The sequence below is a fragment of the Malania oleifera genome, chromosome 3 (genome assembly GCF_029873635.1).
Source record: "Malania oleifera isolate guangnan ecotype guangnan chromosome 3, ASM2987363v1, whole genome shotgun sequence".
In the NCBI taxonomy this organism is placed as follows: Eukaryota; Viridiplantae; Streptophyta; class Magnoliopsida; order Santalales; family Ximeniaceae; genus Malania; species Malania oleifera.
Window position 1 is genome coordinate 87,687,643 of NC_080419.1, and position 25,409 is coordinate 87,713,051.

General features: G+C 35.8%; 1 protein-coding gene and 1 long non-coding RNA gene across 2 annotated transcripts in view; one reads left to right on the forward strand and one right to left on the reverse strand.

Annotated features, from left to right (window-relative positions):
• The first annotated feature begins 12,694 nt into the window (after window positions 1–12,694).
• Window positions 12,695–25,409, forward strand: part of LOC131152039 (bifunctional purple acid phosphatase 26-like) — a 31,768-nt gene continuing 19,053 nt past the window's right edge. Inside the window, exons 1-5 of the mRNA XM_058103622.1 lie at window positions 12,695–12,941; window positions 13,838–14,050; window positions 14,794–14,994; window positions 16,130–16,241; window positions 18,264–18,490. Coding sequence (XP_057959605.1) covers window positions 13,856–14,050; window positions 14,794–14,994; window positions 16,130–16,241; window positions 18,264–18,490 — 735 coding nt within the window. The 5' untranslated portion in view covers window positions 12,695–12,941; window positions 13,838–13,855. The remainder of the gene's footprint in view (window positions 12,942–13,837; window positions 14,051–14,793; window positions 14,995–16,129; window positions 16,242–18,263; window positions 18,491–25,409) is intronic.
• LOC131152040 (uncharacterized) lies at window positions 22,164–24,045 on the reverse strand. The gene is made up of 3 exons (XR_009135826.1): window positions 23,779–24,045; window positions 23,636–23,699; window positions 22,164–22,565 (listed from the first exon to the last, which is right to left on the reverse strand). It is a non-coding gene; the product is annotated as an uncharacterized LOC131152040 (long non-coding RNA).

Genomic DNA, 25,409 nt, shown 5'->3' on the forward strand with positions numbered 1-25,409 from the left:
TTATTTTTATTTTTATTATTTTTATTTGTTTCAGAGCAAAAATGTTGATGAGAAACTTAATCAAAGTAACCAAGCAGAGTGTGTGATAGAGGAGAAGAGGGAGATGGGTGCAGGAAAAGAAGCAGGTTTATTTCCTGTTTTGGGTAAATTGCAATGTTGTTCCTCGAAATTTATTCCAATTGTACTTTAATCCCTAATATTTCAATAATGACATTTCAACTCCTTTGCTTGCAATCAAATTGCAACTTTATCCTTGACCAATGACCACCATCAATCTGCTAACATACATAATAGATGCAAGAAACAAGCGGCAGAGCCTTGTACACCACTTTTTCTCCACTTCTATTAAGGCCTAAAAAATGAGTCTTTTAAATCACTTAAAAAAAAACTAAACTCAAGTGAGCAAAAAAGTAATTTAGAGGACTCATAGGTTCCTTCTGAAAGCTAAAGCCAATTTAATGGTCAAGAATCACATAGTAATTTAATTGCAAATCTAAAGAGTTAAAATCAAAACACGAGGTTAAAGTGCCAACTGCAACTTGAAGGATCAATTATATAATTTACCTTTTTCACTTTTTACCCCAAAAAAAAATGTCATCAAGAAAAAAAAAACGAAATTGACTTTGGAAGGATTCATTACAACCCATTACCAACAAGCAAAACAGGATAATTTTCCCACTCAGCTTTTCCTTCCACCCCCTTTTCCTATTCATGCTAAAAGTGAATGATTGATCATAGAAATTAATACTGTAATATCAAAATCAATTTCTTGAAAAATAATTTCATGTGATTTTAGAATAATAGAAACTAAGCAATATGACATGGAGTTGGCTCTGATACCACTAATGAAAGCATAATTTCAGAAACTACAAACCAACAATTGTTTACAATCGAAAGAGAACAGTGATCTGACCTCTAGTCATAACTACTCAAGTCTTTAAGAAAGAGATCTGAAATAAGAAAGAGAACTATGAGAAATAGAGAAAGAGATTTGAGAATTATCTTTACTCTCACTGTATTTCAGAAGTATAAAAGGAGTAGGATTTTTGGCCAGTTCTATATCACCATAAGTCAATGTGTGACTTAATGGTTAATCATAGGCCCTATTTATAGACTGGTCAAGACCCCATCCACTGAGAGATTTCCTCTCACATTTCCTACCATCAAGGGATTGTGAGTTTTCAAAATTTCTTATTTGAATTTCAAATCAGATTCAAAATCTTCCATTTGAATTTCAAATCGATAACTTAGTCTTAGGAGACTTAGTCTTAGTATATCAAGTATTTACTGTAAAATCTCATCTCCCATATTTGATTTTTTGAATAAAATAATAATTATAATAATTTAGATAATAGTATTTTCAAATGAAACAAGATGTGCTATGTGTGCCACCAAAAAAAGGAAACATGCGCGCTAACATGAATATTTAAAATTAGTTTCTAAAATTACTTGTATATCAATGTTTAGAAAATGTTGTTATTGAATAGTAATTTGTAAGTTTACTCTTGTAGGGAATGTGATCGGTGAAGTGGTGGGCTTTGAGGAAACTTCTAGAGTATGCAAATCCCCCTCACCAACACACACTCTTAGCCCACTACTCCATTATTCTCTTCGTTTTTTATTCTCTATAATCTCATTTTATACATTATTGATTTTTTTTTAGCTTGTCGATGCATTTAATAAACTTTGAATTTGTTTGATTTTTTTTTTTTGTCAACAAAAGAATATATTTGATTTTTTTTTATCTGGGATTGAGTAATCTGTGCATGCATGCACTCAAATTAAGAAATGGATCGTGTAAAGCTTCAAATCAAGAGAATACAGAACACCACAAACCGACAGGTTACCTTCTCCAAACGTAGAAATGGATTCATTAATAAAGCCTACGAGCTCTCAATCCTCTGCGATATTGACATCGCTCTCATCATGTTCTCCCCCTCCGGCCGTCTCATTCACTTCTCCAGCAAGAGAGGGTAGCTAGAAGAGGCAGCAGTGAGTTTGCAGAGGAAAGAAACAAGCGTGGTGGGTAGCTACTTAGATTTCTGAGCTCAGCTAACTTGATCTGCAAATACAGTGAGGTAAGCATTTCAACAAACAGGTGGTAGGCAGCATTTTAACACTTTTAATAGTTTTTTTTTCTTATGATTTCTTACTCAAAATGGGAAAATAATAATAATAATAATAATAATAATAATAATAATAATAATAATAATAAATAATCAAAACGGGATAGGGAGAGGTAAGGGAGAGACCTGAGCAGTGAGCTGCATGCGCCTCTTCGGCGTTCAGCAGCGCCCCAAAAGAGTTCAAGTATGAAGCAGCCATCAAGCACCAACATTTCAAAACAAACTCATTGCTACTGAGATCAATCGTCTCCCCTGCCCCAGCCAAATTTCCATGCCAGAGCTAGAGATATACATTGATGAAATCATTTTATTTTATTTTTGCTCCATTTTTAGTCACAGAGTTTAGACATCGCCGTCTCAGACGCCGTTGCCGCTGCCACCGTCTTCTCCGACCAGACCGACATTGGAGACAGATGGCCATTTCCAGCTCGGCGAGACGTTCGGATTCTACCTCTCCATGGCTTAGAGACTTCGTCAGATTGCTGCGGATTGCGAGTTTTTTCAAGTTCTATCTTTATTTTAAAATAATATATTAAATAATATGTTATTTGGAAAAATATTTTCCAAAATGATTTTGACATAATCTCATTGCTTGGTCTATCAGGACAATTGAGAGGTTGACACATGGCAAGCAAATCTCGCTGGACCATCCAGTGAGATTTGCCTGAAAATTAGAGCGAGTTGTTTGCATACAAATCCAATGTATATATTATTGGAGTGAATGAATGATTAATTAGAAGTAAGAAAGAAAATAGAAAACAAAGCAGCCTGCAAAATGTTTCTATCACATTTGAATCCATTATATTATTATTATTATTATTATTATTATTATTATTATTATTATTTTCTTTAGAGAGAGAGAGGTCTTGTTTGGATAGAATAAAGCCAAACTGAGTGGGCAGGGTATACATTCATGCAAAAAAAGATTGGCAATATCAAGAAAAATGCAGTTCTTCAAGTCCCCAAGGAGCACCCTCCACACACTTTTTCTTTTCCTTTTTTTTGGTATATATATGATTATATGTTTTAAAAATATTAAATGACACCAAATCGACCATGAATAATATTGAAAGGGTCTCATTTGTTTCATTTACTTAGAGGTGGCAAAAATGGACTAACAAGTCGAGTTTGAACGGATCATAAGTGGGTAGGTTAAACGAATTTGGATTCGAATTGATCCGTTTACTAATGGATGACTAACATTTAAATCTAAACTCATCATTTTAATAAATGGGTACCTATTAAGAATATGTTTAAAAATATAATTTATTTATTTTTAATTTTTTAAAAAATTTCAAATAAAGTGACACCTTAAAAAAAAAACAATACTCTTTTATTTTATTTATAATTATCTTAACAAAAAACATAAAATGTAGAAAATAGTACATCTATTTAATTAATATTTTTTTAAATGTAACATATATATATATATATATATATATATATCAAATTAAATGGGTCATCCGGTCGGTACCCAACTCAAACTCGCCTAACCCGTTTATAAACGGGCCATCTTCAACTAAACTTGAACCTGATTTAAACAGGTGAGTCACGAATCACCCGCCAGGTTATGACTTGTTTTGCCACCCCTAATTTGCTCAATTGTTGACACGTGAAGTCGTAATGACACATGCCTCATATGATTTAGCATTATTTATTTTTATGATAATCATATATTTCACATATTATAATTTAAAAAGGGTTGCATGCATGCAAACGGGTGGGCTGAGAGAAGAAATGATAGGAAAAGTTTAAAAAAAATGGTTGCATGCATGGAAATATGTGAATTAAATTATAATAATTAATAAATTTAATTATTATTGTTATGAAAAAAAAAGGCGGGGATGAATCCAGCAAACAAAGACACCAACACACAAACACACAGAACACAAAATAATTACGTGGTTCGGCCAATCTCGGCCTACATCCACGGGAGAGAGGGAGTCACACTATATGATCGATAAGGAAAAATATAGTGGAGGAGGAGAACACGCTCTCACTCAGCTCTAGCTCAAACCACTCTACCTCATGCACACAGCACACAGCGATCTCTGTTCTTCTCTCTGTATATTTTCCTTTCACATACTCACAGCTTTACAAAGCAGTGCACATATAAATATATGAGAGAGGAGCATTAAGATGAAGCAGCATTGCAAACAGAATGCATGCTCGAGGCTGCGCATGCTCCATGAGTTGTGCCTTCCCAAGCAACAATACATGCACCCATATGGGTGGGTCAACAAATCACCCCCCCCCCCCAAACATGTGGGGGCAACCAAGTGTCGCTACTCTGATGTTGCAACACTGTGACCTTGCCTTAGACTCAAGACGTTTGCACCCCCTCGAGAGAGTGCCTACACCCCCTAGCTAAGGTGCACATGCAGGGATCAACTTTTGGATGGTTTTAGTAGATCTAGGAGACCATTGAATCTGAGCATAACTCCAATTTCTCTCTAGTCATTGTCTTTGTCAACATATCTGTTGGGTTTCGACTGCCAAGGATTTTCTCAACTGCTAATACCCCTTCGTCTAAAAGAGATATGATGAAATGATAGCGAAGTCCAATGTGCTTAGTCTTTGAGTGGAATGCTGAATTCTTCCTCAAGTGTATAACATTCTGACTGTCACTATACAAAACACTCTTCACCTGCTTAAAACCTAACTTTGTCTACAAACCCTATAATCAAATCATCTCTTTGTTTGCTTCTGTCATGGCCACATAATCTACCTCTGTAGTGGATAGAGCAACGATTTTTCGAATCTGTGATACTCAACTAATGGCAGTAACGCCTACTGTGAAAACATATCTAGTAGTGCTTTTTCTGTGATATATCTTGCTAGCAAAGTCTGCATCTACATATCCCTACAATGTCATATCACTTTTGCCAAAGCATAAACATTTGTTAATTGTACCTCAAAGATATCGAAATATCTATTTTACCGCTTCCCAATGGATTTTTCCTGGATTCGACATGAATTTACTGACAATTCCCATTGCATGACTGAGATTTGGTCTCATGCAAACCATGGCGTACATTAAGCTTCCTACAACTGAAGCATATGGAATTTTTTCCATTTATTTTTTCTCTTCCTCTGACTCTGGATACTGAGTCTTTGATAACTTGAAATGACTGGCTAATGGTGTGCTAACTGCCTTAGCATCACTCATGTTGAATCTTCTGAGAATCCGCTTGATGTACTCGGCCAAAGACAACTGCAAGATTCCCTCCTTTCTGTCTCTAGTGATTCTCATCCCAAGCATCCACTTTGTTGGACCTAAGTCTTTCATTTCAAATTCAGTGGAAAATTGCCTTTTTAATTTTCTGATCTCGTCCATGTCTGATCCAACAACTAGCATATCATCAACATAAAGCAAAAGAATTATGTAACTTGATTTATACCTTTTGAAATAGCAACAATGATCAGCATTGCATTTGCGGTAGTCATTATTTTGCATGAAGCCATCAAATTTCTTATACCACTGCCTAGGAGCCTGTTTCAAACCATACCGACTCTTAGTCAACCTGCAAACAAGTTTTTCTTTGCCTTTCTCTACAAAACCTTTAGGTTGGTACATGTATATCTCCTCCTCTAGATCACCGTGGAGGAAAGCAGTTTTTACCTCTAACTGCTCGAGATGTAAATTCTCTGCTACAACAATGCTCAAAACTATCCAAATGGTTGTGTGTTTCACAACTGGAGAGAAGATTTCTGAGTAGTCAATACCTTCTATTTGTTGGAAACCTTTGACCATGAGTCTTACTTTGTTTCTTCTCGAACCATCATGCCCTTCTTCTATGCGGTACACCCATTTGTTTAAAGAGCTTCTTTTCCTTTGGGTAATCTAGCTAGCTCCCAAACCCTGTTGTTGGTGAGGGATTTCATCTCATCTTTTTATAACAAGTTCCCACTTGCTAGCTTCATCCACATGCTTCATCATAGCACTCTGGTTCACCTGCATCAGTTAATAACAAATAATCCACATATCTCATATTCGGTACATGCAGTCGAGAAGACCTCTTCAGAGTCGGAGTAGGAGTCAAAGTTGGAGTCTATGATGCTTCAGAGCACTCCTCTGTAATAGATTCCTCTGTCTGGGAATTATCAATAATCTGTTGTGCCATGTTGCTGTTAGTGTAATCATCCAACTCTACAATATCAGGGTTATATAGTGTAGGATTACTTGATGATGTCGCGTTTTGTACATAACCTTTTCATTGAAAACAACATCTTGACTTTTGATTATTTTGTTGTTTTGATCATCCCATATGCGGTAACCAAACTCATCTTCACCATATCCAAGAAGTGTGTATTTTTGAAATTTTGGATCAAGCTTGCTTATAGCCTGATCACTTATATGTATATAACCAATGCAACCAAAAACTTTTAAATGTGAAAGTTTTACCTCCTTTCTGGTCCATACCTCCTCTAGTAACTGGAACTACAATGGTACTTGTTAGCTTTGGTGTATTCCTAAGAGGGGGGTGAATGGTATTTAAATTTTTTCTCCTAGGTTAATCTATCTAGAAGCAGTATTTACACAACTTAGGATCTGTCTATGCAATTTCCAAATGTGCAGATAAATAGGATGTGGAAATTAAATCATACGCATTATTCACACCATAACATACATTTGTGGTAAATATAAAGTGCAGAAATATAAAAAGACAAACAATATGTTATCGGGGTTCAGTCAAATGTCCCTACATTCCCGCCTCTAACTTGCAAGTTTGAGGATTCCACTAATGGCTCACTTAATGGCTAGAGTGGCACCTAATACAACCAGGTCAATTAGCACAGGGCTGACCTCAACCTTTACAAACTCTCCTTGTGGGGCGGAGAAAGCCCTAGGTCAAATTCACAGGACTGACCCCAACCTGATCCTTCCGGGTTAGATCAAACCCCCTCAGGCCATGCCTGGAAATACAACAGTATTTTTCACAAACTAACCGATACAATGATTATGCTTCTCAAGTAAAGCATATATGTACCCCAATATGCGCAGTATACTTAATTAATCACATACACATCAACAATGTAGGTAGATGTAAGCTCAGTGATGTGTATATATGTGCAAATAACACTCAACAAGATATGATCACAATAATGTTCAAGAGTGTTCTAAACAAGCAAAACTTTGGAATTTAAACAATGCACAAATCAATAGCACATCGGTATTCCAAAGATATCAATCAGATATTCAAACTAGTTCAAGGAGATTTTCTTCAATGAAATAGGCACACTACTAATTTAAAAATATTTTGCTTGTTTGAAAATATCTTTGCACAACCAAAAACAAAGCTATTGGACACTTGCAATAACAATGCAAATATCCTAAGCTTACTAGGTTATCCCAACACAAGATTTATAGTATGAAAATTTGTGGGATAAACCTAAGCTAAACTCCCCAAAAACATTATCTCAATTACACAAGCACACTGAGAGTATTAGCAATACTAGCAATCACAAGCACACTCACTAAGCTCTAATAATACCAAGACTTATCAAAGGAATGAGTATTTGAGGGTATTTGAGCAAAGTGGGATTTTCAAATAGAGAGGATTTTTTGCTAATTGTTGTTGGCTAATCTCTCACTAATCCTCACAAATGAACCCATATTTATAGGTTAGGTAAAAAATATAACTGTTTGGAACTTATTGGGTATTATTAGAAAAGTTAAAAAATGTTTAAACATAATTAACCCAAGATAACCCATATTTACCTCAGTTAAAAAAATTTTAACCTGGCAAGATTCGGATGGCTGAACCTTGGTTTGGTCGCCTGAACAGAAACAGTCATAAAAGGTTTTTAAATAGGTTTGGTCACTTGAGTTATAGTTCGATGGCCCGAATTAAAGTCAGAAACATTTCTTCGTAAATTCAGGTGCTCGGTCATATGTTCGGCAGCTCGAACTTGTGTGTTCGGTCGCTCGAGGTCTGATTTGAACGTGAAGGTTCGATCGACCGGGTTGGTGAAAAGTCTCCTTTAAAGAGTTCGGGCGCCCGGGGAAGCTATGCACAAATATGTTCGGTCACTCAGGAGCCTAAGTCAACTGTTGACTTCTCAACAATTCGGGCACCCGAGGAGTTTTGAACTCCTGGGGTTCGATCGCCCAAGCTCTCTCAATTAGAAATATTCAATTTAAGTTCATTTTTAACACTCCTCAATTTAGTATGATATGTGTGTGAGTGTTTGGACCTAGAGTTTCACTAGGGTTTTTTCGAAGGCCGTTTGAGATAGTCCCAAAAATCTGGCATCAGTCGATCGAAGGGTGCCCTAAGCTTATTCAACTCCTATGTTCATTCTACGGTCATTTTGAGCTTACACATACCTACATGCATAACATGCAGAGATTACTACAAACCGATATAAATTATTACAAACCCAAGTAATATAAATTACAACAATAAAATAGATCTTCTGGGTCTTCAGTTTTCAAGTTTTCACGTGTCATCAAATGATCAAGTTAATATGAACACGCACACAAACTTGATAGCCATAAAATACAACAAATATTTGTCATTATCAAAACCGAGTATGACCTATCAGGTCAACAGTACTGATGGACTTCGGTTGATTAGATAAGCAGCTGTGTTGATTACTTCTACCCAAAATTGCTTTGGTAAACCTACTTGTAATCGCATACTTCTGGCTCTCTCAGTCATGGTTCTGTTCATTCGTTCTGCTACGCCATTGTGTTGGGGTGTACCTAGCACGGTTCTTTCAAGTTTGATCCCATGCTCATAGAAAAACCTTTTGAATTCTCTATCTTCATATTCACCACTATTGTCTGATCTCAGATTTTTGACTTTTAAACCTATTTCATTTTCCACCATGGTCTTCCATTTCCTAAAAACATTATACACTTCAGATTTATGTTTTAAGAAATAAACTCATATCTTCCTAGAATGGTCGTCAATAAAGGTGACGAAATAGGATTTCCTGCCAATGGATGAAACTGGGCTTGATCCCCAAACATTGGTGTGCACTAGCTCTAGTTTTTCTTTCTTTGGAGTTCTGCTGAATGTCTGAAAGCTGACTCTTTTCTGTTTGCCGAGGATGCAGATTTCATATTGATTAATATTAGCTGACTGGAGACCTAGTATCTTTCGTTTTAAGTTCATGATTTTCAAACCTTTCTTACTAATGTGACCGAGTATCTGGTGCCATAGGTTTGAATCTTCATTCCCTGCAGCAACTAAAATTGACATGCAAGCATCTATGGTTATATAAAGAGTACTAGTTTTCTTACCGCGCAAGCATGTCATTGCACCTTTGGAAATTTTCCAATTATCTCCACAGAAGGCTGTAATGTAATCCTCACTTGCAAGCTATCCAACAGATATTAAATTTTTCTTGAGATCAGGGATATATTTGACATTAGTCAAACTCCAGGTGGTACCTATCAAATTTATTTTTGCTTCTCATTTTCTTTCAATTTCACAAGGTTTGTCATCACCAAGATAAAAATTGTCAAGATTACCAGGTACATATCTATTAAGCATTTCTTTGTTGCCTGTTGCGTGAAACGAGGCTCCAGAGTCTAATACCCAAGACTCTCCCTTCCTTTCCAAAGAGCATAACAGTGCATCTCCTTCTTTTAAAGAAGAGGCGACATTTGCTTCGATCTTATTTTCTAGCTCCTTCTTCTACGATCGACATTGATTTTTGTAGTGGCCAATCTTGCCACATATCCAACACTCGATTTGCTTTTTGTTCTAAGTGTTGTTGGAATTTCTTGGAGCTCTTTATTTGGACCGTCTGCTTCTTAATCTTCCACAATTTTGATTTCTATTTTGATTTCTGCCCCTCGACTGTTTCTCACCTTGTGTGACCAAGGCACACCCCTAGAGGTTAACAGTTGGCTTTCCCAGGGTATCAGTATCCCATGGTGAAGTTATCACTTCTTCCAAATTCAAGGTTTCCTTACTAACAAGCAATGCTGTGACAAGACTATTATAAGAAGGTGGTAAAGATGCCAAGGGAAGAAGTGCTTTATCTTCTTCTTCAACTTTTACACCAAGACTCATTAACTGGGTCATGATCTTGTTGTAATCATTTATGTGATAAAAAATATTTACGCCTTCTTCCATTTTTAGTTGATAGAGTTTCTTCTTCAAAAATAGCTTGTTTATTAGAGATTTTGACATGTATCTCTGTTCTAATTTATTCTATAGCTCAATGGGTGATGATTCATCTAAAACAAAATATTTAACTTCATTTGACAGACATAAATGAATAGTACTAATCGTTTTCATTTCCATCTCTGCCCAATCATCATCATTGATATTTTCTGGTTTCTTCTAGATTAGCGGCTTAATCAAGTCATGCTGAATCAAGATATCCTTGATTGTACTCTGCCATAAACTGAAATTGTTACGACCGTCAAATTTTTCTACGCCGAACTTGGATAAATTGTCATCCATTATAAAATAATAACTTAGAGGCTGATTTTTGGAAAAATTGACTGCACCAATGCGTCTAGAACGGCCAAAATAGTTAGGAATAGGTCTGACCGATATATGTGGGCTCCACTGATGACGTGGACAAAAAATTGGAATCTCTAGGCGTGTCAGCAAACACTTCTGCACACAGCTTCTCCAATGCAAAATGGACTCCAAAGTAGAAAAGGTAAGATGTGACCAATTTTTATTTTTTTTAATTTAAAAAACACCTTTGTTGTTAATAATAAAAAAATCCTCTCCTTGACTTGCTGGAGAAGATTAAAATTATCTTCTTCCTTCACCTGCTTCGTCTCTGTACAGAGAGCACTCTGCTCCGCCTTTGCACAAAAGAAAAAAAAAATTGTGATGTTCACACACAGACAACCAAATGCTGCAACTCGAGGGGCTAATAGATCAGAGGAGATTAATGGCGGTGCGTAAAAAAAATTCCCTTCACACCTCTGTGACGTGGTTTGCTGCCATAGCTCTAACTTGACATTGTCAAACTCGAACCCAAAGGTAAGCACAAATCATGCTCCTCTCCCTTTCTAGCTTTGATACCAGTTGTTAGGGAAAAAGAGGGTGGGGGGGGGGGGATGAATCCAGCAAACAAAGGCACCAACACACAACACACACACAAAACAAAATAATTACGTGGTTCGGCCAATATCGGCCTACATCCACCGGAGAGAGGGAGTCACATTATATGATCAATAAGGAAAAAATACAGTGGAGGAGGAGAACACACTCTTACTCAACTCTAGCTCAAATGACTCTGCCTCACGCACACAGCACACAACGATCTCTGTTCTTCTCTCTGTATATTTTTTTTTCACACATTCGTAGCTTTACAAAGCAGTGCACATATAAATATATGAGAGATGAGTATTGAGATGGAGCAGCATTGAAAATGGGATGCATGCTCGAGGCTGCGCATGCTCCACGAGTTGTGCCTTCCCAAGCAACAATAAATACACCCACATGGGTGGGCCAACAATTATTATTTTATATAAAATTAGTTATTCTTTTTTTATTCAAAATTTGTAATGTATAATTTGTTTTTAAAAAATTTGTTTTTAGTAGTTTTAAATTTATTTAAAAATAAATAAACACAAGTTAAATTTTATAATTTTATAAATTAAAATTTTCCTATTTATTCAAAATTTTAATGCATAACTTTTTTGGGGTTATATAGAAAATGCTTACTTTTTTTAACAAAGTCAAAAACCCTAACTTTGTTTTGTCTTAATCCTAAAACCAATTTGATAATAAAATCATTTCCTCATTCACCTTCCCACTTATGACACATTCAAACCAGACCTACTAGTCCATTTTTGCCACCCCTAAGTAAATGAAACAAATGAGACTCATTCAATATTGTTCATGCTCGAGTTAGTGTCATTTAATATTTTTAAAACATATAATATATAAAAAAAAAAGAAAAAAAGAAAAAGATGTGTGGAGGGTGCTCCTTGGGGACTTGAAGAATGGTGGAGGGCTACTATCATATGATATCAAATCATGCATTGTACTGTATTTTTCTTGATATTGTCAATCTTTTTTTTTGCGTGAACATATACCCTACCCACCCAGTTTGACTTTATTCTACCCAAACAATACTTCTCTCTCTCTCCCTCTCTCTGAAGAAAATAATAATAATAATAATGGAATAGATTCAAATGTGATAAAGACATTTTATAGGTTGCTTTGTTTTCTATTTTCTTTCTAACTCCTAATTAGCCATTCATTCACTCCAATAATGCATACATAGATTTGCATGCAAACGTCTAGCTCTGATTTTTAGGCAAATTTCATAAGATGGTCCAGCGAGATTCGCTTGCCACGTGTCGATGTCTCATCTATCTTGACCCTTTAAATCTCGTTGGATCATGTAACGAGATTGCGTTAGAGTCATTTTGAAAAATATTTTTTCAAATAAAATATTATTTTAAAATAAAAATAAAATGAAAAAAACAATTTGCAGATTTGCAAATCTGGGAGCTTATCTTTTGTGTAGATTTGTCCATGCAAATCTCGGAGACCATCCCGTTAGATTTGGCCCCGTTGCAAGCATGAGGATTTTTTTTTCCAAACAAAGTGTTATTTAATATTTTATTAAATAATAAAATTAAAATAGGAAAAACTCGGATGCCGGGTCTCTTGGCGGGGGGAAACAACCACCTTATCACAGCGCAGCAAAACGACAAACTGTTGCTCCTAACTTACGCCACCCTTCATCATTCCCTGCTATCCTACGCTTCCCACCGCCCTCATAACCCACTCCATTAGTCATTAATTTAATAAACTACCACTTCGATCCAGAGCTCTCTCGCGCGCGCGCGCTCTATTGCGATCTCTGCCATTGAGTCAGGTAATTACAGTCTACTTTGGATGTTCTTCTAGCAATGGGTAGATATATGTTTTTACGAATTCAGAGTTTGTTTGATGAATATGGTACGGGTAGGCGGGTGAAGGGTTTATGGATTTTGGTTGAGGATTTTTTTTTTTGTATTGGAGGGTGACGGCGCTTGGAGTGAAACAGCGTCTGTTAGAGAGAAGATTTTATCAGAAGGTTGTTCTTTGGCTTGGTGTATTGATTTTAACTCGATCGATCTTGCGTTTGAGGGAAGTTGCCAGTGTTTTTTTTTTTTTTTTTTTTTAATAAAAAATTTTGATGGGTTTGATTGGTAAAAGTTTGGTGTGGTGAGGACAGATTTTGGATTGAAATTGGACAGGGTAGAATGAGTCTTGAGTGGGTCTGTGATAAGACAGTTGAAGTGTAAACACATTGATTGAAATTAGAAAGTGAGATGAAAAGGGAAATGCCGCCATTCAGAATGAAACCTAATCCTTATTTTCCCCCACAGAGATCTCTTCATACACTCTCCTATGATTGGGCCACTTTCCCATTTTCAACTATAATTGGCCCAACCACTTCAAATTTCTCAATGCCACCTTTTTAGTTTTTCATTTCTTTCATGATGATTTTTTTTTTTTGCTAAGCTGTCGTGATGATGGTTAATGGTTAAGCATGTAATCCATTTTTATTATTGAAAATAATGTGTTATTATTTATTACGCCATCATAGGGAGAGCCTGTGAGGAGACTGCAAGAAGCAACTGCTCCTGGCTTTATTTATTCCCGTATGTAGTTTTGGTTGGAGGGCACTAGTGTACTGTTATTTACTTTTTAAAAATTTTGTAGATTTTGAGTTGTATGAATTGATTATGGTTTTATTTGTGATTAACTAAATTGTATTATTTTTAGGGCTTCCTTTGGATAATCATGCTAGCTGCTTCTGGAGTGCAGCTTTCATTATTCCAGTTTCTATTCAGTTTATTTATTATTATCTTAAGCTCTTTGGAAAGGGGGAGTGCAAGGATCACCAGTTCTTTTATCCGTTCTGAGTGGCCATCTGTTGATATTCCTCTTGATAGTGAAGTGTTTGCAGTTCCTAAGGGTTACAATGCACCACAGCAAGTAAATTCATATATTTTATTTTCTAATCTTGATTATTGCAACTGAAAATTTAGCAATGTATATTTAAGTTGAGTTGAGTTTTGTACATACTTCTGCATTGTGATATACAAATTGGTTTATATTATAAGCATTGCAATCATATCAATTTTATTATCGACAGGTGGACGGTAGTTTATCACAGCGCTTTACAAAATCATTAAAATTATTAGCGTATTACTTGGAGAAAGGTTCTTCAAAAAGTCTAGATGACTGATGGGAATCAAATTTTGTAGAAAACTAGAAATGCTTTGCTAGAATTTGGAAAAGTTGGCCTACATGAGACAACCTTCTCTTTTTATTGAAAATGAAGTTATTCATGTCTTCATTTTAAACAAGTTCTGAAGAAAGATGAAAAAATAATAGGCTAATTAGATGCTTCAAAGCAAAATGAACTCATTTAAAATGTTTTACAAAAAGAAAGTTGAATAGTTTCTGAGCAATGTCAATATAACTGTACTTTTTACTTTTGCCTCTAAGAAGTTTAAGACGCGTTATTTGAAGTTTATTATATGTAATTTTCTGAATTATTTATCTGTCTGTTATAGATTTGTTTCTGGTCAAAAAATTACCCAATAAAAATTTCTTGTATGTTTTTATTCTACAAAGACTACAATGCAGTAAAGGATGATATATTTTATTCCTGTCGTTTATGTTCAGTGCTCAAATGATAAAGAAAAGTTCACTGCTCTAATATTTTGTTTCAGGTGCATATCACCCAAGGAGATTATGACGGCAAGGCTGTAATAATTTCATGGGTGACAACTGAGGAACCTGGACCTAGTGAAGTACAATATGGCACATCAGAGAAGAAATATGATTTTAGTGCCAAGGGCAAAATGACAAATTACACCTTCTACAAGTATAAGTCTGGCTACATTCACAATTGTCTTGTTCATGGCCTTGAGGTATTTTATTGTGACCTAACAAGTGTCATAAGGATCCAAATTACTTTATTATAAATGAAATTTCTTGTCTTGTCTATATTAGAGATGTTATTGATATCAAATTCAGTGTTATGATAAAATAAATTATTAAATTGACACGTACTTGGGCATGCATTCCTCTATGTATAAATTCATACATGCAAGCTTGTGTGAGTGAAAGGCATAGGCTTAATCCAATTGGACAAGGTTCCCTATGATTCCATTTGGTATGCGAGTGATTTCCATCATTTGAGACAGCTTTGTCTGTCTGTCAGCCTTCTCTTGAAAATCAGCCTGATCTGACCAGCATTCTATGTATGGCTTGATTTTGTCTGCATTCACTCCAGCAGTTTCAGTACAGTAGCAGCTAGAATACTGTTATGTCATTCCTTGTGTTCCCAAGACATCTCTATTTTTTATTGACTAGAAGTCACTGCTAAAACAAGACTTGGCACTATTGTATCATCAGAGACAAAAATATTGGTGCCAAGCACTAGTTCTTCCACATTTTTGTGTTACTACTGATAGTGTTGCACAGAAACTTTTGGTGATGAATAATTGAGATATTGTTTATCATTATGCTCATGTAGAGTTTGGCATATACATGTACAACATTCATTGATGGCATTGTCTGCTTTTTGTAGATGCCTTTTGTGGAGTTTGAGTCCTAGGTGGTTGGTACCTCAACACCTTGGCACTAATTTACTCCCTTTTAAGTGTCATTCCTGATGTTACCATGCTGAAATTTTGGGTGATGAATATGTGAGATATTGGTTTCCTAAAAAAGGAATTAATGCAAAATTGTTTTGTCATCATGGCATATGCATAAACTACTACTCTTGATGGATATGTCTTTAATTTTTTTTTTTGATGCTCTATGATGTTTGATGTCCTACATGGTTGGTTCCCTAGATGCTTATACAATAACCATTGATGGGACTTTGTGCAGTCACCAGTCCTATATAGTTTAAATTCAGTTCAATAAGCGAGATTTATCTTTCATTGGTTTTTTTATAAATGGGAACTTGCTTCTCTTTTTTTTTTAATCTTTTATTTTTATCAATTACATGAGTTCATGTTAGCATAATATGACATCAAATAGTATGTTTTTTCTCAGTATGATACCAAATACTATTACAAGATTGGAGCAGGTGACTCTTCTCGTGAATTTTGGTTTCTAACACCTCCAAAGATTGCTGCAGATGCTCCCTATACCTTTGGAATAATTGGTAAGGAATTCCTTCTTTATCATCTTTGGAAGATGAATGTTCATTTTCTTTTTCAGTGTGGGAGATTTGAGATGAACAATATTTTGCCATCAACTGTAAAATGACCTTCAGATTTATAGTTTAGATATTTTGCGATGTAACAGACCTTGAAAATCCTCAACCGAGATTATGACAGTTAATTAAACAAACTACTACATAACAATTAAAGATGGAGCAGTAGAATGAAGACGAGCTTGCCTTAAAGAGTAAACTCAGACACGTAAAAATCTATTATGTTCGCTCAATTTCCCTTGCTTGAAGTCTATGGCACCAGGGACTAGTAGATCAAGTTACGTTCATAATTATTGACAACTTACGTGCTGGTTCAAATTTTGTCTCTGTGGACAATGACATCCTGTTCTTTGAGTGAAAGAAATGCTAATTGCCAAGGAGATCTTCAAGTATGTAGATACTCCTTAATTACTGAAATTTTCATTTTCATTGCTATTTTAACTTTGTATAATTTCATTTCACAAATTTTTATTTCCTTTTACTGATTTTTCCTTTCATTTGAAGCCCATGCTCAGGATTTTTTAAGGCTTTATTCACTAAGGGCCCATTTAGTTGTAGAAAATAGCTTTTATTTTCTATTTTAGTTTCTCAAAAAATTAAGTTATCTAGTTTTTTATTTTAAAACACATTTGTATAAAATAAATTATCAACAATAAAAAAAATTGTGGCACTATTTTTTTTAGGAAATAGTTTTATTTTTTATTTCTAATTTTGAATATAATTACAAAAATGCCACCTTGGTTTCCAATTTTCTAAGGCCCGTTTGGTTCAAGGATTTTTCTTGAGAAAAAGAAAGGAAAGGGAAAATAAGGAGGGAACTTATTTTCCGTTGTATTTTCCTTTTATATTAAATTCTATTAAAAATGAAAGTTTGTTTTTATATAATTAAAAATTAAGAAAAACTAAGTATTAATGATGTGTAAAATCAAAGATTTGTTCATGAATTTGGTATATTTTTCATTTTCTTTCTTACTTTCCTTGATAACCAAACATGAAAACGCAAATTCCTTGATATTTTCTTTTCCTTTCCCTAATATTTTTCAAGTTCTAAACAAGGCCTAAATTTATGTTGAAAAGTTGGAAGACATCTTTTTATTATTTTCTAGATTTCTAACTCTTACTTTGCATATGGGAGTATGTAATTTGGATCTTGGACTTTTATTTGCGTGGATTATGTATTGAGTTTCTTCCAAATCCACACAAATCCAAATTCAAGCCCCAAAATCCATTTTTCCAAATAATACCCTTATATAATTTTTAAAAAATTGAGAAACAAGTTGTCTTTTTTGCAATTGCTTTGAAATCTATAAATAAAAGTAAAAAATTATTTTGAACATTGAAACAAATTCTTTATTTTCTACCTTTTCAATACGAATCTTAAAAAACTAAAAAAATAAGCAGAGATTTTTATAATTCTTTTATAAAATGGGAAATGGAAAAATTTTTCAATAACTAATGGACCCTAAATTTGTATTCTTTGGGGGTGGGGTGCCATTTTCTATGCTATGCAAAAGCCCTGATGCCCCTTGGGTGAATGGCCAAATTCGTTGAAATTAGAAACTAAGCTTCAACCAACATTCAAAGGGTTCTCAATTTGATGGGGCAATTCATGTTGATTTTTTTTGCTTGCCAAAGTAGTCATTTCCTTTTGAAGAAAATTATATATGAACTTTATTTGCCCTTGTAGGTTGCTTACCTATGCACTTTGGCCCCCATTAGGAACATCTTAAAAAATAAGTATTCATTATGAAAAGTGCTTAAATTAATTACTTTTGTCAATTTTGATGGTGATATGGCTAAAGGGTCTAGATTTGACGGGAGGGTAAATTGATGTGAGAAAGGCATAAAGAATGACTGATGTAGAACAAGAAGCCATTTTCATATGTTTAGTCACATAACCTTCATTTCATATTTTATGTGAATCTCATTTGTTTTTTCCTTGTTTTTTTTTTTTTTGGATTGTAAATATAGGTGATTTGGGTCAAACAAATAATTCACTTTCCACTCTCCAACATTACATGCAAAGTGGGGGAATGACTGTCTTATTTGTTGGGGATCTTTCTTATGCTGATAGATATGAATATAATGACGTTGGTATTAGATGGGATTCATGGGGCCGCCTTATTGAGCAAAGTGCTGCATATCAACCATGGATTTGGACAACTGGGAATCATGAAGTAGAGTACATGCCCAAAATGGTACTATTTTCTGGTTCTACCCTATAATTTTGCATTTTCTATTTATTTTTTTTATTTTCCATTTTATTCATGTATGAGCCTTGTGTTTAGTGAATACATAAATTCCTGATTTAAATTAAAGAAATTTGCGCCGGTTGAACTTGGAATGTTCTTGCCCCCACAATTTGATAGGTCTTTTGTTGCATTGTATGAAAATTATCCTCACTAGAGTTGGCTACATTGTTACAATGGCATTTATTTAATGATGCTATGTGACCCCTTTTAATAAAAAATACATAAAATCAATGCTTTGTGTCAAGGTCTTAGAGTTTTGTGACCTTGACACATGGTTTTGGTATGTGATTTTAACTTGGAGGGAAGGTGGGTTAACCTGGATTCAACCGTATGGTTGTCATGGGGATGGTTCCAATATTGTCACTGTTGTTCGTCTGGTAGTAGTGATGGTACTATTCTCAAACTTAAGACATAATGAACATTAGATCCTTGGTGGTTACTTGTATGTGAATGAGAATACTTAATAGGCATGAATTTTGGGGGAACACTAGGTGAACGGCCTCCACTAGTAACCTATTAGGTACTATGTGAGCACCTGGAGGAGTGGTCAAGGGCGGGCTCTTGATGTCCACGTGGGATGTCCTGGCCTTCCATGTGGGAATGGGACCTATGGATGATCCATTTGAGAATGAGATCGTGTAGTAATCTCAATCCAAAGGTTTGAGTGTTCTTCCTTCTTGGCTGTCGGCTATACAGTTGGACGGTATCATCCAAGACCCCTAGTTGTGTTGTGGGATGAGAGTTACCTTCAATAATGATGGAATGTGAGTTTAACACTCTTACTTTTCGAGTTTGGGGTCTTTAGTGACAACCTTAATTGGTTCAAGGGCGTTCAAGTCGTGAAACTTGACCATTGAGTTAGACACTTGAGTATTTCCTTGGATAAGGATGAGCACGACTAGGCTGGACTTGGTGTATTCTTGCCACAAGATGGGCGTAACTTCTTGACACTTTAGGCAGATTCGAGCAAGGGTTATTCATTTTGGCCTTTGTGATCTCCATGTTTGTGACAATTGGTATCAAAGCGGATCTCTCAATCTTGAATGAAAATGAGATTGATATTGTTGGCTTCAACTAGATTATAGGAATCTAGTTTGTGACATTGAGTGGGGGAAGGAACAAGTTATCTTTGAGTAGGTTCTTGTCTCGCGCTCCCATCTTGTCATGTGACTTGTTGCGGTAAATGAGGCGAAAATTGGCCTTGAATTGTCTGTCTTGTGAATCTCAAGAGACTTGATTGTGCCATGTACCCTCAAAAATGGATGAGGGTTGAATAAGGAGACCTAAGATGAGAATACCTTGTGCCCTTGAGGTGGTTATTGTAGCCACACTTTGGCAATGGTCCTATTGTGGTTGGCATCAGAGCTTAAATTGTTATCCATTGAGACTTCATGGTGTTCTCGTTCCACTGGCAAAGGTGATACTTAGAGCTAGTGGAATTGAATAATTGGAGGTGTTTGTTTTAGGGTGTCTTTCACAGAATTTGGGAAATTCATACCCACAGAGAGAGAGGTGATATTCTTGGATCTATGGGGAAGAATGATTTGTGAGGACCCTGAACAGATAGTCCTTAAGCCACAAGTGTGACTTTGTGTTTGTCACGATGGTGACACTTAGCCTTTGGGGTATGGACTTGAAATGAACCACAAATTTTGCTCATTGGACTTTGTTGGAACCCTAATATGTATTTATGATTTGCATTCTAGTGGAATACGGTTGGAGATCGAAATTGTGGAATGGATGAGTGCACTTTTGTGTTGTTGACCTTAGCCTTATCGATGACTATGCCAGAAGGCATTGGGATGAGTTCTTCCAAAGAGCACTTGAGCCATGTTGTCAGTGGGCACATGAGCAGTATTGGCCAGAGGACCTTTCTATTTTTTGTTGCTGTGCAGGTTCATACGGCACAACCGAGCTAGAAGGCCACCTATTATATGAAAGCTTGAGTTTGAGCTAGAGGGTAGTGGTTCAGAATGTTAACCGCAATGATTTGCGATTCAGATTGGATTGTCAAAGGATAAGTGTTTGGAAATCTTGAGCTTCGAATGTTTGAGGACGTGAAAGTTCGGTAACGACATTGAAGATTGTTAGTTGAGGTATGACTCGAGATTGAACCTTGAGCACTTGAAGAAGTTCTTGTCTTTATCATATGGTTGGATTTGGGACCGGATGGTTAACTTCAGAATTGTGGGTTTAGGAACATATTGTTACACCATGAAGAACTAGGTTGTAAATCCTGGATGTTGGGATTGTTCATGTTTTGGGTAGATTCCTTAGTGCAGGCTCATCCTTTGACTTGTGTCTCATGACTCCTTGGATGGGGGCTCACCCTTGGAATGATATGTTGGTATCATGCTTGGATGTCTTGCTAATAACCTTAGGTTTTGAGTTTGTTTGTTTGTGAAAAGACTCCAGAGTGGGGATCTATCTTTGGAGTTATGTCTAGTAAGACTCTTGAGTGGGGACTCACCTTCGGAAATAGTATGTTTGTTTCAAGTTTTTATGTTTACTTGGTCAGTTAACTATAAAGCGGGTTGATAGTTAGACTTCGAGAACCTCTAAGAAGGTATCTATCCTTGGAAGTGTAAAGTTGGTATGGAACCTCAAGCTTGTGTTCGGATGTTGGAACCTACCTTTACAGGCTTTGAGAAACAGAGAAGTCTTCGGTTTGATTTGTGGTTAGGTAAGGGTTTCAAAACATGACCCCACTACTATGAGAACAAAGTTGTATTGTCTGCCAAAATATGGTATTTGTACAAAGTATCAAATTGGATCATAAAGGAAATCGTGAGAAGAATGGGACTTTTGCTCATGTTACTCCTTGGGAAGAACTTTTTTGAGTTTTGAGAGACTAGAATGTAAATACAGATCCTTGTGAAGGATTGTGAGTTTGAGTTTTGAGAAGGTTGTTGTCATCTTTGAATTGTTGGTATGTTGGTTGGGCTTACAGTTGAGCTACAATCTTGGATGCTGAAAGTCCAATGTAGAATATAAGATCTAGGTTGTGGTTGTCAAAGGAAGCAACATTCAGTTTTGGATTTGAGTTTGGTGAATATCATGTGTATGTGCCTTCAATGTCTTTGGATCGAATCGAGATCAAGTCTTCACTGGCAAGATTGTATGTTGTGAAGAGCTTTGGATCATGGTGGTTCAAAAGCCTCCTACTTTGTGGTTCTAGAGTGTTTGAGAGTGTTCTAGAACTTAGGATTATTCTTGTTCATCAACGAAGAGGTTAATAAGATGGAGTGGGGGAAAATGGTAGGGTCTTAGAGTTTTGTGACCTTGATGCATGGTTTTGGTATATAATTCTGACTTCATGAGAAGGTGGATTAACTTGGATTGAACTATACGGTTGTCATAGGGATGGTTTCAGTACATCACTATGACATTGGTTGGTTTGAATAGTACTAATGGTGCTGTTCTCCAACTTAAGATATATGTACTGGCTTAACAAGGCTTAATCTCATTTTGATAATGACAAACTAAGGAATCTAATTGTGCTTTCAAGTGAATCTACAGGTATTATATCTTACAAGCACAATGGACCACATTTAAGTTTAAAAGCTATGAAGAAAACAAGCAAAATGAAGAATGGCTAGAGCTTGGATGAAGATCAAGCTTAAAGACATGAAGACTTAGTCATTATTTCATGTGTAATGTTGTAACGACCCGGCCCTTTACACGGACTCAGGTGTCATTCACATACATCAAATACCTATACCTGTTCAAGATATGGAAACAACCCTCCCTAAACAGGGACATACAGGTGTAAAACATACATAATCATGATGTAAATGTCGCGAAAAAACATAAACATCCATTGGGATTACTACTAGCCTTATACCAGAGTTCACTAATACATCCATAATTTACATACATTCGGACTTAGAGTAATCGTCATATTACAACCCTCCAAAAAGGACTTTCATCAAGTTTAGTACAAAAATTTAGATGCTTACGTAAGCTAACCAAAATAAACTCCCTAGTCCTTTTATCTACTAGGACCGACGCACGGATGGACCTGAAAACAAAGGTTGTAAGATAGGGTGAGACACCTCTCAGTAAGGAAGAAGGAGTTACAACAGTGTGTGACTGCATACATGCATATTTTCATTCAACATCTGGAATATAAATCAAATATTTTCAATACAGTAATGCATCAGGTATATCATTATTCATATTACAAAATTCCCACATCTGTCTTTCGACCATTTAATGATTTATCAGATGACCAACAGCAAAATATCCCTATAACCAGTTTTACCCCGTGGCTCGGGTTGTGCACTGGTACTCGTCCAATGCCCTGTTCGTGCAGACACTGTCGAGTACCTACATACGATCCGACTGCCTCCATTGGCCCAATATCAGCCAATGGTTTCACCCTGCTAGCCGACCATCTTGGTACCCACATCGTTTAGTACGTGTGGTTGCACGTGTACATCTAGCTACGATATCGTGCCGTATCATATAACAGTAGTTTATTTCAACTCTGCAAAGAAAGTATTTTTCAACCCTCCCGGGACTCTCAAGCTGTGGTTCCGTGTATCATAAATTCAATTTATACAAATATGATAAGATTTTATTTCCCATAATCTATATCAATAGTATAGAAATAATTCCAGCGGGTTCAAACCGGCGTCTTTCCACCTGGTTTACCCCTCTTTGTTTACTGATGCGGCTCGGTTTATCACCAGCCTCTGTTTATCACATTGTCAGTATAACAAATTGGAATTTCATTCCCATATTCTATATCAGTAGTATAGAAAATACATTCATTTCCATTTCAACATATATCACACAAGTTTAATACAAAAACCCGCTAAATGATAGAAATTCAATATACATAGTTTAACTAAATAAATAAAGGAATCGAGTCTCTCCTACTATAGTATAAACACAAATAAAGATGTTTGTAAAATTTGGAGATCATACGTCGAAATCCTCGTTTTTACCAAAATCGTAAATCGTCAAACCGGCATTTCTACTCGGTAGAATTTCACAAATAAGCAGTTAAATCATACATAATAACGTAAACTAGCTTTTTAGCGGTTTAGTTTTCCAAAATAACTGTTGTAATCAAATTCCCCTTACCTTATATTCAAAATGAAACTTCGTACGAAAACGGTCCAAAACGACAACTCAAGATCCCGAAAACCTAAAACCACAGAACATAACCTTACTATGTTTTCTACTGCTATCCAAATATCCAATCAAAATTAGGATCAGATTCCTACCTCGATTCTTGGGAAAACCCGAAACTCTCCGAAACGACGATCCGATCCACTAAAAGTGTAGAGTTTTCTCTTCTGATCCACGCAGTACCCTCCGTTTTTGGAAACAGATGACGAACGGCGAAGGATCTTAGAGAGAGAGAGAGAGAAAATGAGAGAGAGAGAGAGAGAGAGAGAGAGAGAGAGAGAGAGAGAGAGAGAATACGAGAATTTATAGAATAAATCCTTGAGAGAGAGAGAGAGAGAGAGAGAGAGAGAGAATGAGAGAATGAGAGAATGAGAGAGGATAAGAGAATTTATAGAATAAATCTTTACTTAGCCCTTAAGTAATCTAAATAAATATCTCCTCCAAGATATTTATATATAAATATCTCAAAATATCTTCTCCAAAATATCTTTTTTTTTTTGGGTCGGGTTACTACAAATGTAATATGAGTCTTATGTAAGTACGTCTCAAACTTAGGTTTGTTTATGAAGCTCTTAGGTTAAATTATTGGACTTAGAGACCTATTTTAATAACTTGGAAAATATTTTTTTCAAAGTCCAAATATCCTTTCAAGAGAATACAAATGAGTTTTGGATTCAAAAAGATAAAGAACATTGAATTTGACAGTAATCTGAACAACCTGGTCTGGCATCAAAGAGTTCAGGCGATGGGACACATGATTTAGTTGATCGAATGGCTACTGCCATTGTTAAAGTCTAAACAGTGTTGGTTCGGGCGACCGAACTAAAAATTCAGTCGACCAAATAGGTTCAGGCGATCGAACCTAAAGTTCAGTCGACCGAAAGGCTACTTCCTGATTCGAAATTCATGATTTCAATTGGTTCGGGCGACTGAACTCACAGTTCAGTCGACCAAAGTGCGCGATATATCTTGCGAGCAGCATGATATCTTTCCGTTTTCAACATATATTGTTTCCAAAATTTGGGCAAACAGTTAGAATTCAAACCTAGCTATATAAGGCTAACCTTAATCTTGTTAGGGCAACCCAATAGCAAGCAAATACATGGATTTTATCTTTCAAATGCTGTTGTGCGCCATTCTTCTTCGTTGCAAAATATTTTATGGTTTTATGCTTCAAGTTCATAGTTTTCAATCCCAAAAACCTAGCAAGACTTTTGAGCTTCGTAGAAAATTTATTTTGAGAGTATTATAGTGATTTTCAAGCATACAAATATGCTCTTTGAGAGAGTTTTCTTATTGTACGAAATCTGCTGCTGATTTTCTTGTAAACAAACTATTCGAGTGTGAATCGGTGACAAGCAAGAGGGTGTTCTTGCTTGAGAGGTGCTCCACCTATTGAACAGAGAGAGGTGCTCCACCTACTGAACGGACAAAGGTGCTCCACTATGAATGTTAAACTTTGAGTTGTGGATGCCATGAATGTTTTGAATACCTATTCTGAACAAACTTTGTTGTAGCTACGGATTTAAACTTGATTTAATCTGCTGGAACTGCAAGGCATTGGTTCATTGATTATTCAAATGCTAGCATAAATATTTGTGTGGTTGAACATATTGTTATCCATATTAATTTTCTGAAAATATAGTAAATCTAGTGATTTGGTTTCATATATGTAGGAATCTCAACATTGGTATAGTTGTTTGCTAAAATTAGTTTTTTGGTGATT